Source organism: Microplitis demolitor, chromosome 5 (genome assembly GCF_026212275.2).
Source record: "Microplitis demolitor isolate Queensland-Clemson2020A chromosome 5, iyMicDemo2.1a, whole genome shotgun sequence".
Lineage (NCBI taxonomy): Eukaryota > Metazoa > Arthropoda > Insecta > Hymenoptera > Braconidae > Microplitis > Microplitis demolitor.
Genome location: NC_068549.1, coordinates 11,976,031 through 11,988,694, shown reverse-complemented (window position 1 = coordinate 11,988,694; position 12,664 = coordinate 11,976,031). Strand labels below are relative to the sequence as shown.

The 12,664-nt window shown below is 34.3% G+C and overlaps 1 protein-coding gene across 1 annotated transcript; it reads right to left on the bottom strand.

The window, feature by feature from the left end:
- Positions 1-10,884: 10,884 nt before the first annotated feature.
- LOC128667819 (sex-determining region Y protein-like) lies at positions 10,885-11,421 on the bottom strand. Its single transcript, XM_053739524.1, has one exon. The coding sequence runs from the start codon at positions 11,419-11,421 to the stop codon at positions 10,885-10,887; it is 537 nt and encodes a 178-aa protein (XP_053595499.1).
- Between the last annotated feature and the right edge of the window lie 1,243 nt (positions 11,422-12,664).

The window sequence follows — 12,664 nt, the reverse complement described above, 5'->3', positions numbered from 1 at the left end:
AATTTATTGTTGTATGAGGCCTGAGGCCAATTGTATTTAATGTGTGAATGGAATGAAAAGTAATGATTGTAATTTACATTTAATTTACATTTTTCTGGAATTAATAATTAATTATCGTGTGGAGTTTGTGGCTAATTAAATTGTAAGTGTGCAATAAATAGAAAAAAAATCAGTTGTAATTGTACTTTAATTAAAAATTTTCCGGCATTAATAATTAATTATTGTATGGAGCCTGAGTCCAATTAAATTTAAACTGTGGACGAAAAAAAATAAATAAATGTAATTCTAAATTAATTTAGCATTTTTTAAGAATAATAATTAATTATGGTATGAGGCCTGAGGCCAATTATATTTAAAGGGGGGTCAAAGTAAAAAAAATAATTGTAATTTCGAATCAATCAAATTTTTTCGCATTTAATGATTAATTAAAGTACAATTACACTTAATTCTGTACTATTGTTGCCGCACTTAATATTTCATTGGCCTCAGGCCTTCTGCAATAACTTGAAATTTTTCGATTTTAATAAATGATCATTTATTGAAGCCTTAGGCCAATAAAATTTAAACTGTGGCCGGAATAAAAAAAAATTGAATTTAAATTTAATTACGTTTTTTTTAAAATAATAATTAGATATTTTACGAGGCCTGGAGGCCAATTATATTTAAATTTTGGACGGAATGAAATACAAAAAGTTTGGAAAATTCAAAAGTGCACGACACATAATGCTCTATTACTATAAAATAATAAAAAATGGCGGGAAGCACGAATAAATTTAAAATATATACAGTTTTCTGTCATTAGAATTTGTTGTGTTTTTTAATTATTTATTCTTAAGTGCTTTTATAAGATATACATCTTTGATACACTGTCGATTGGTCGTCAGATAATTAAGTAGCAACAGTCATTACATTTGGTGAGAAAACGATAAAATTTTACGAAGAATTTACAAATTTTTCAATAGAGTTAAAACACAAAAATTCATAAAGTTAAAAATGCCAAATACGTCAAGGTAAAAACTTAAGAGGCCAGTATAGCTAAATATGGTGCCCGGGGAGGGGGGGTGGTTAAGGCTGGGAAATAACTCAACTGATTGGATTTTAGTTCAATGTTCGATGTTTTTCTGGGATATGAGGTTCGCGCAGGCAGTAAGATAATTATACACTTTTTTGGTGCCGGATGTAGAGTGATCATCAAGGATAATTAGCAGGTTAAGAGTGTCGCTGTTGTCCTTTGAGATGTGGAAATGTTGCGAGCGCGGGAAAATGAACAACAGACACTCTAGAAGAAAGTGTACTATTGTTTCATGGTCCAAATTGTGGCAAAAACGACACTGATCGAGAGGTTTCAATTTAATGGTATATTGCTTCGTAGATATATAGCAGGAATGTCTGTTTGCAGTTCTTAGTTGTATCTTTGTTATCAACATGTAAAACTCATTTCTCAGCAAATAATCAGGTGAATCGTTATTGATTGTCCTAGGGATAGGAGCTTGACAAGAGCTGGAGTTGGCGTATGTATGGAGGTCCTGATATTTAAGATGACAGCGGAATTTTTCAAGGATTCTCGCTTTATTGCATCTTCAATGGTGAGCAAATAAAGAGTAGAGCATGTGCTCTTCGTTTATATTGCTGAGCAATGTTTGTAGTTGGATAACCCAGTTAAATCTTAGTGTATTGAAGTTCTCAGAGAGATCAAGCAGACGGATTAGGGCAATTTCGCGTAGACGAGTGTGCTACGATTACTATGTCGTCAGCGAACAGCAATAATACAACTTGTGTGACGGTGCCTAAACAAAGACCCTCCACTCTTCGGGATCTAAAGAACTCTACTATATCTGCAAGGCAGAGAATAAAGAGCAGGGGACTGAGTACGTCTCCTTGGAGAACCCCTTCGGTCACCTCGATTGGTTTAGATAGAGTGACACCAGAATGGATGTACATTGATGCTTTATCGTAGACACCCTTCAGAATCCTGATAAATTTGCTACTCTCTCTCATCTCTTCATCCATAATTTGTCATGCGGAACTTTATCAAAGACTTTCTTGAAGTTTATAAAAAGCGCATAGGCAAGAGCACCAGGAAAACGAAGTTGCATTTGGAGTACTGCTTGTAGGATGAATACATGTCAGCCGTGCCCCTACCAACGCAGAAGCCATCTTATTCTTCAGGAATCAGGTGTTGGGTTGTCGCCCACTGTCTGAGACGATAATGCAATATCTGTGTAAATATCTTGGTTAGCGAATTAATAAACGCTATTCCTCTATAATTACCTGGGTCCTGGTTATTCCCTTTTTTAAACAGCATGAACATGACTACTTTGGCCCAGTCATCAGGGATGGATTCGGACTTGAAAATTTTGTTAGAAAAAGCTAGTGTGAAGAGATACCAGTTTTCAGGCATTTCCTTAAGAAAGCCGTTGCTGATGGAATCCATTCCTGGAGCTTTACCTCGTTTGCTTTTATTGATGCTGTTAAGCAGCTCTTCTAGAGTGATTTCTTGATCAAAGTAATTATGAACGAATTGAGGTAATTCTATGGGATTGGTCGCTCTTGGTGGGAAAGAGTTGGAGAAGTAATTCTGCCAGATGTCCAGAGGGATGTTGTTAGCTGGAGAAGAGCGTTTTTTAAATAGTTTGACTTGCTTCCAGAAGTCTGTTGGGATCGTGGCATGGTTAAACTGGTTTGTTAAGTTTTCCCGGTACTGTTTGACTTTCGGTTGGAGTCTTAAGTAGTACTCTTTCTTCTTCTCTAGGTAGATTGACCAAAGTAACGTGTTTTGACTCAAGTTTTTGCAGAGGTGAAGGTAGTGAGCGACTTTCAGTTTTTTATTCTTGCAATCCATATCGTACCAGGGCTTGTGTGTTGAAGGTGGTGCTGTACCTGTTCTGTTAATAAACATTTTTGCTGAGAGGGCTGCATTTACTATTGATTCCCTGATAATACAGAAAAGATCATTGACTGAGGCAGAGGCGAAATTTTGATCTATTGAAGTGGACGAGCGGAGAGTTTCGCGGTAGGTGTCTACATATAGAGGATTCCAATTTAATTTAAGTGACGAAGTGGTGCAAGCGGCCGGCGTAGAGTTTTTATCGTGGTTGGTGGAGTGTAGAATAACTGAGACAGGTAAGTGATCCGAATTGGTGATGATGTGTTCAATTCTCATGTCCTTGACATAGTTAATGATAAGGACGCTAACCCAGATGAGGTGAACTGTGCTCTTGCCTAGAGCGTTCCTAAACGTGTAACCCCCAAGGTTGATCACTAGGAGTACGACCATTGAGAAGGATAAATCCATTCGCTGACATGAACTCCAAGACTATTGAGCCCTGAGTGTTGTTCATACTATTGCAGACCCTCCTGGATGGTAGAAGGTGGGTGCGTTCCAGCACGTTTTCATCTTCTGGGAGTGAGCCACCGATTCTGGCATTAAAATCGCCTCCAATGAGAGCTACATCAAAGTCCTGAGATGGGATATCATTGAGGATCAATTTTAGGTTGTGCAAAGATGAATCAAGGTCCTTCTGGTCAGGCTTGAAATATAGTGATCCTATGATAAGAGTGAGCCCATTTGTGATGCATTTGAAGAATATTCAGTCCCTATTTATGCTTAAGATTGTACTTGCCTGTCCCTGAATGAGTAAAAGAATGCCGCCGCTGCTCCGTCCACGCGTTTTGCTTCTAATATCTGGTGACACAATTTTTGTCCAGTTGTTAAAATGATTATGCAGAGGAACATTCACTTAAGTGCACCATGTTTCAGAAATACAAAGAATGTTACCTGGGAAATTAGCAAAATCGTTGATATTGGTTACACCTCTAACATTCCAAAACGTTAAAGTTGTGATATGGCAACTGTTGCAAGCAGTGTTACCGGAGCCGGCTGGGTTACGGAAACTGATTATCAGTAGCCATTGAGATGGTTGTTGACGCGTTATGGTCTGGGTTAGGCTGGGACTGTGTTACATCCTGAATGATGACTGGAAAAACCGCTTGTAGAGCTGGGTCATACTTATAGCCCACACCGCTTACGAATATGCGCTGATGGCCAATTTTAAGCTTCTTGCCCTCGATACGTAGTTTTTTGGCTTTTTAACGTAACTTGTTAGCTGCAAGACCTTATGACGGCGTGAGATCGTGGTCTATGAAGACATCAACCTTTAGATTTTTCTTCTTCGTCATAATTGCCGTTTTGACCGAGTTGTCTCGAAGCACAGCTTTGATCGATCCTGTGTTGTTTTTCTTATAAATCCAATTAGCCGAAAGAACTGCATGCTCTATCTTAAAGTGCTCTCTGATGAAGCCAGAGAATAACTCTGAGGCGCTGCGAGTATCTGGAACTAGCCCTCGTACAATGACGTTGTTTTTTCTATTTAGTTTGTCAATGGAATTAATACTTGCCTTGAAAAGTCTTGTTTTCAGTGCAGCTAGGTTGCTGTGCACGATGCTTCCATCAGTTTCGGAAGCGGTTACGTTTTATTATAATACCGTGACCCGCGATGTGAGCTCTTGAACTTGGCGTTTAAGTTGGGCGTTTTCTTCTTGGAGTTTATGTGTCTGTAAGTTGAGGAGTTGCGAATGTTCAGCACGCGCAGCGCTGATATCGATAAAAAGCTCTTTTTCTAATTTCATTTGCTCAGCTTTGTCTTCCTCTTTCCATATTTGTAAGGTATGCAAGACCTCTGCAAGACTAAGAGATGTATTTAAAGGAGAGATTTTAGTAGGTGGAGCTGTTGGAGGCTTGTGACGGTCCATGAGCAGAGATGACGTTGTGCCTAAAAGAGCTTGTTGACTTAGCATTGCTACCGGGGAAGACCGGCTGATTTAGGCAGGAGGTGAATTGCCGGTAGGCGAGGTTGGTGTATCACTGCGAAAATAATCTGTGATCTGGCTAGATGGACCAGACAGAGAATCCAGCTGTTCTAAGTTTGTACGGCGTCCCTTTTTGCGTTTGCTAGTAGTAGAACTACTTTTCTCCGAGTTGACGTCTTGAGAATGATGATACTTTATGGTAAGTTGATTGTAGGCGTCCGAACCAGGGTTAGTTGGAGAAAAGCGTCCAGATGACAGGCTAGCTAAGTGTAAAGTTGTTGAGGAAATGTTAGAGGGAATGTTATAGCTGCTGTCCCTGTGGTCGGTAGACAGGTATTGGGACTGATTTTGTCCGTCGGTGGTGGGAGAATCTACAATGTGCACGCTGTTTTCCATATGCTTAACCTCCCAAAAACGTGAGCAGCTCCGATTGGAAAAAAATTTGTCCAAGAATTATTGCACGTCACTTAACTATTGCTTTATAAAAGATCAGATGATTTATTCCATTAAAAGTTGACACTGATTTTGATTAAAAAAACAATTTCAACTGATTAGATTTGAAGTAAAAAAACGGAGCGAAATAAATACGTTTGCACTTGTTCAGCGACCTCGTGTTTTTTGATTATTTTAGTAATTTTTTATAAATATAAAAGAATCTTCTCATAATATCTCGATTAATAACGAAGAAAAATAATTATGTAAATAAAAACAAGTAAAAAAAAAGAGTTAAATTGAAAAAATTCAGGCTTACGAATTGGTAATAACACAAAAGAAAACAGCTGTTCTAGGACGCTGATGTGCAAGCGCCCCTGGTGGAATAAATGTACCTATAATGTATATCACCATCCACGTTAATGTTACATAGATATATATATGTATAGTTATACATCCTTTTTATTCTGTTATTAATTGTAATTAAACGACACTGAGTTACCTTGCCATTTTCAATAGGAGATCTGCAAATCTTTAAAAAAATTGAAAAAAAAATTTGATTCAACTACTGGATTTTTTTCGCAAGTTATCGTGTATACTGGATTCATACTTGACGGACAGGAAATTTTTTTAAACTATTTTGATGTTTGTCCGGTTTTTATTGAACTAAATAAATTTTTGAAAAGTACGGAATTAATCACCGTCACGATACCATCTATACTATCTATATCGTGGCAGAAAATTAAGAATTGTAATAGTTCTAATTTCTTATTGTAAAAAAAAAAAATTATTCATATCCGAATTTAATTTTTTTAAACACCTGTAATCTCATGATATCATTATTTATCCTCAAGGCTTGAAGTGGGATTCTAGGATCAATATATTATTGACGAAGTCGATTGAATTGTTCTTTACATTGTTTACATTTACTTATTATATATTTTTTTTTATTTTTCATTTATTAATCTTTATGTTGGATAATTATTTGTAACAAAAATACTTATGTACTAAAATAATTATCAAATTAATTTTTTTATACTCAATTATGGCTTTACTTAATACGCAAATATAAGATAATTAAATTAAATTAAAGTAATGAATAGATTTTTGTGAATGTTCTTCGTTATCATATATACTTTGTTGCAAAGTAACGACCACGTATCATTAAATCAAATTTGACAAGATTTGATTTGGATAAAAACTTTTTACCAATACTCCACAATAATGTAGACTCCTATAATAATGATGGTTCCACTACATGTGATATTATAATAAAATATGAAGGATGAGTCAAATTAATTACTATATTAATTAATAAAAGAAATAGAAGATTAAAAATGTTTACTTGATTGATACTGTTACATCTATCTAAAACATGACTTTAATGTAGAAATTAATTTAATTTCTCACGATAAACTTGTAATTAGTGATGAATTTTTTAAGCATATAGTACTGCATTTAAATTTTCAATTTATTCATTTTTCATTCTAAAATTAAAATTTATTTTGTTAAATATTTGATTAAGCAGTTCATTTTACTGTTGTCTAGGGTGCATGTTACTAAAGAAAGTTAAATATCAATTTTTAAATAAAATATAACCTACGTCAATTCTTGTAAGCATTGTTTGAAACTTTTAATTTTAATCATTAATGCAGGATAACGTAAATGAGCTTTAATTATTTTAAAGATTACTGAGTACCATTTATTAACATCTTGTGGTAAATCATGTTCGTCTAAAATCCGATCTGAACTTCCATCTTTAATATATTTTTGCTCTACTGTCTTACAATCACTGGAATATAAATAAATAAAATCATTAATAAAAATTACTAACAATAACGCCTTATATGATTATCCGAGTATTGTTTTGTAAAATTTTCTAAAATTTTATAAAGTTTTATAAAAATTTATAAAGTTTTGTCAAATTTTGTAAAATTTTACCAGGCCATTTTCAGTATAAAGTTTGATAAACTCTTGTGAAATTTCATAAAATCATTTCTTTTTCCGGGATGGGTCATCCATCTAATTCATGTCCCTCCTCGATGCTGCTCAATTTTGTTGATCGACGGATTGTCGTCTGCTCCGCTCGTCCATTAGATTCATGTAGTTATAAGAGATTCGTGGCTGTATCTATGATTACACACGGAATCTTATCCTCCACATTTCATAGTATTAATTTATAATTAGATAACAATTCGCACATTTTTGCAGATATAACTTGTTTATCAAACACGATCAGGTTAAGTTGTATATATCTTCATTTATAATTATACATAAAAAAACGATTTGAATAATTCAACGATACATTGTTTAATGGACATAAAGCTTTAAAATTAATTAAATTTATTGACTTATAATGATTTTGTTTTTGAATTGATGGCGAAACTTTTGAGCTTTTTCGTGAGTTATGAAGATTTAATTTTTATTGACGGTTAGAAAAATAAAAGTTTATTAACATCAAATAAAAAATTGTCACATTATGTAATACATATATAAATATATATAAATATCTAAGGGAAAAGGAAGGGGGGGTAGGCAAAACGAGTTACTCCTAATATTTTATAAAAAAAAATTATTTTTTACATGTATTTCAACCATTCTAAGTAGTTAAATAAGAGGGTTTGGCCCCGAAGTCAAAACAGTGCCCTGCCTAACCAACCCATGGTAAGTAACGGTCGTTGGTAATGTAGAGTTGTTTTATCGATATTTTGGGCTGTTGTAGGTAACGTAGATCTATTTTATCGATATTTTGAGCCTTTTTTCATATATATGGTAATGTAGATTTGCGCTTATCGATATTTGAGGCTGTCATCGGTAATGTAGATTTATTTTATCAATATTTGGGACCTTTTTTCATATATGTGGCAATGTAGATTTGTTCTTATCGATATTAGGGGCTGTTATCGGTAATGTAGATTAGTTTTATCGATATTCTGGGCCGTTATTCTCTTCGATAATGTAGATTTGTTGGGACTTGCTCATGATAATGCAGGCTTGGTTGAATCCCGATCATAGTAACGCGGATTTAATCGGAACTTGATAATGGTAATGAAGATTTCGGTGGGGCCTGTTTCCGCCGATCGATAAAAGCAGATTTTTGGGACTTTGTGGATATTTAAGAACTTTTTAGTAAACATATTTTTGAATTCTTACTGTTGTACGTAGGATTGGAGGGGATTAAACAGTCGAGAATTATCTTGAATTTTCTACGCATAAATTGGTGGGGATTTATTTTTTTCATTCTGGATCGTTCTAAACCTTTTAACAGTTGTAAAGGAGCGGTTTATAAACAAAAATTTGAAAGTTTTTCTGAGAATATTTTTTATTTTTTTAGAAGTAGGGGATTTAATTGTTGATTCAATCGCTTTCGGGCCAATTATTTTTTACTTTATACCCCCCCAAATAATTTTTTTCGTAGAAATTCCCAACACGAGGCAGTTTTTAGTGGGGATCGCTGTTATAAAAACTTGGGTTTTGCTACATTTTCTACAGTTGTTAGGAGATTCGTTTTTGTGAGTAGTGCACTATTGATCTTCTTAATCAGGTATACTTTTTTATTTTTCAAAACTATTATATATATTTAAAATTCGAAACCGTGAATGTAATATTTGAAATACTTGTTTAGAAAAATAATGGAAATTTCGAAAGCTAATGAGGCCATCAAATTACCAGTATTTTTACCTACTAAAAAGCTAAACGAATTGGAGAGAAATGGAGATTATCAAATAACGGCTTTCAAAAATGTCGATACGAAATTCGGAGTAAGAGTTGTTGCATCCATCAATAACGAATTCAATGTATTTTTACCAAGAAGAACGTCAGCATTAATAACGAAGAATTCTAATTATTTCGAAGATTTGCTTAACCCCATACCATATCATAAGCTTTACATTACTTTCTTTGGTGGTGAATATAATGACTTCGAAATGGCTTATCGTGATTAATATATTAGAAGTATTATCATGATTTCTAAATATTATATTAATTAGATACTTAGTAAATATTTCTATAGATAATTGAAATTATTAAATCTTACTGCAATGTTGCAAATACATATGTTATATCCGGCTTGCCGAATATTTAAAGGGGCCTCTTTGCCGCGCTCGCTGTAAAGTGCAGCGTTAACAATTTTAAGGATAGCAACCTCGGCCAACACCTCGTTGCACGTCGTCAACGTTTCCTCCAATCAGGAAATTACACTTGTCTGTATTCTAAATTCATCCAATTATGCATTCTAAATTATTCCCTCCAGAACCGCGAACCGAGGTGATAAAAACAACGAACACCAAGGTGCGGCAGCCTATGACGCTTGAGAAGTTAATGTATCTTCCTTGCTGGCCCGCGTGAGTTCTAAACCGTGTTACGTTTAGGCAAACTCTTTTTCTATTTTCTAATTCTCTTACTGATTAGTTTCATTTTCATTCATAAAATCTAACCAGTCAAGTATACTATAAAATCCCACGGGAAGATCGTCTCGATATTGCACTCGAGGAGGCGTAGCAGGTTGCTTGTTACCGTTAAAATTTCTATTCAAAATTGTCTTTTCCAAAATATACTTTCTTATTCCAAAATCACCTCACGGGAAGTGATTTTTATAATAATTGTTAAGTGTGAAAATAGCGATTCTCGTCCGAGTGAATTGCTGGAGTCGGAGATTCAGACCAAACTCATATGAGCTAAAGACTCAATAAATTCAAAGTGTAAAAGCCGTAATTAAGTCTAATAGTTAAGTGTAAATCCAAAAGATTTAAGTTAAAGAAAGAACTTTAGTCTTAAGAACAATATAACATCTTGTGAACTGAGCACGGCGAGCCTATAGGGAAATATTTCAATAAACATCTATCATTGGGAAAACCGGTATATTAGATTATTTCTAATATTAAGAATCACATCCCTTTTCCCTGGACCAAATCACCTTTCGACCAGAGACCAACAAAAACCGTTCACGAGAGTTGCAGTCCAAAAACCAACTTGCCAGTAAGCAGCGAACGACGAAAGGTAAGTGGAAGTACCAATTTCACTAACTTAGTGCACCTAAATTCTGCATCGAAACTATTGAGAGGCCCCCACGGGGTTTATCGTTCGAGTTCCCACAATAAAAATAAAACCTAGAGCTAATCCTCTAGGAAAATCACCCTGTTTGCCCGGTGCCTCCCACTTGAGGCCCACGCGACCATTCCCAATAAATTAATTATTATTAATTAATTAAATCCGGACATAACACATATATATATATATATATATATATATATATATATATATATATATATATATATATATGTATATATATGTATATATATATATAATTTTTCATTCAATCAAAAAACCTCAATTTACTTTACGAAATGTATGTATAAATAATCAAATAAAGACGATATTAATAAAAGTATATATTTTTTTATTCAACCAAAAAATCCTCATATACTTTACAAAAAAAAAATGTATGCATAAATTTAGGATGAACTTTAAATTATTTACTATTTAGTAATCGTTATTTTTAAAATGATAAAATATAAAAAAATAATACTACATAATTATTATCAAAAAATTTAAAGAAATGCTTAATTATAAATATACTTAGTCTAATATAAAAAATCACTTACAATAATAATTATAATTATAACAATAATAATATTAATATTATTATTTAAAATGATTGTCCATTCCCTCGTCATCATCATGTGTATTAAAAAAATTATTTTGGATAAACTGTTCATTGTGATGACAATAGTAGCGCCCATTATCATAATATTGCTGTTGTTGTTGTTGTTGGTGGTGGTGGTGCTTATACTGCTGATAATGATCATAATCATTATTTTCTTGTTGATGTTGAGGTGGCTGCTGCTCTGGTTCATGTGGAGCTGGCATCATCAAAACCAATTCATTTCGATAAACATTCTCTGCCCATGGCATCAGTAATTGTGGTGGACCATATGATGCTGGTAATAGTGGTTGCGACAAATATGATGCAAACTGTTGAGATGATGATAATAGCGGTAAATATGATGGTATTGCTGGTGATGGCAAATATGATGATGATGATGACTGTTGTGATGACGATGATGATAGTAGTGGTGAATATGATGGTGGTGCTGATGGTAACGGCTGCGATACATATGATGAGCCTGATGATGTTGATAAATACGATGATGTTGATGGTGCATACAAAGTTTGAGGCATTGTATACATCGATGATAATGATGATTATGATGGTGGTGGTAAATATGGCGTTGGAGGTGATACCGGCAAAAGATCATCGTCATTGCCATCCTCGTCCTCATCCTCGCCATCAGTAGTAATGGTATCATTTTCGGTATCCTCATCATCATCATCATCAAGCGTGATAACTTCAATGGCTTCTTCGATGGTTATCGGTTCTTCGCCAGGTCGCAAAAAATTGCCTATAACTCCTGGCCATCCTTCACGATAGACTGTGGAGCTTATGCAGCGGGCCGTTATAGCATCCAAATAAAAATAATTGTAGTAATGGGAAATTTGCCGCAGGTCTGCATGAAAAATTTCCTCGTCATCGTTGTCCTCAACCATAAAAAAGCACCAGATGCTTGCTCCGAGTTGCATAAGCCTCGTCTTCTGTTCATCAATTAAATAAATTATTTCTAAGCAATCTTCTCCAGACTGTATGTGCCGCCACACTCCACCCATCAGAGTTTGCCATAGCATGGCTAACCCGAATTTTCCCACCCACTTTACTGGTAAGTAACACAAATCAGTGAAAATCTAAAAAAAGAAACGAAATAAACAGATAAGTTGAATGCATATTATAAATCAAAATACGTAATTAAAAAAAAAATAAATAAATAATATACTTACGTTATTAATATCCATTTTTCATTTTTTTTGGATACAATATTAACGTATTTTTTTAATGCAAAAAAAATACCACTTTTTCTTCTTAATGGAAATATTATCGTATAGATATAAAAATCTATTCACGAACGTAATGCCAATGGAATTCAAAGCACAAGTAGTTTGACAAGATGCTTTGTACTGAGTTCTGTTGGGTTTGTAGCCGATATTTATATGGTCAGTGGCAAGTAACAAAATTTTACCCAACCCACCTCATTAGGACAATAACCTATCACTCGAATTTTAACCATAAAACAGGTGGAGCAGCAGATTTCTTATCTATTTTCAAAGTAGGGCCCCTAATCCGCCCTCACTACAAACTTGTAAATTGGAAATCTCTAAGAAGGTAGCAAAATTTTGACCATCCCATCTCATTAGGACGATACCCTATTGCTTAAATTTTGACCATGAAAACGAGTGGAGCTACAATTTTCTTATCCATATCTAAGTAGGGGTTCTGGTCTACCCCATGCTACACTTGTACATTACTTACCTGTAAGAAGGTTTGTCATAAGTTTTAATATACATCTTTTTAACCCCCACTATGCATAAAAAA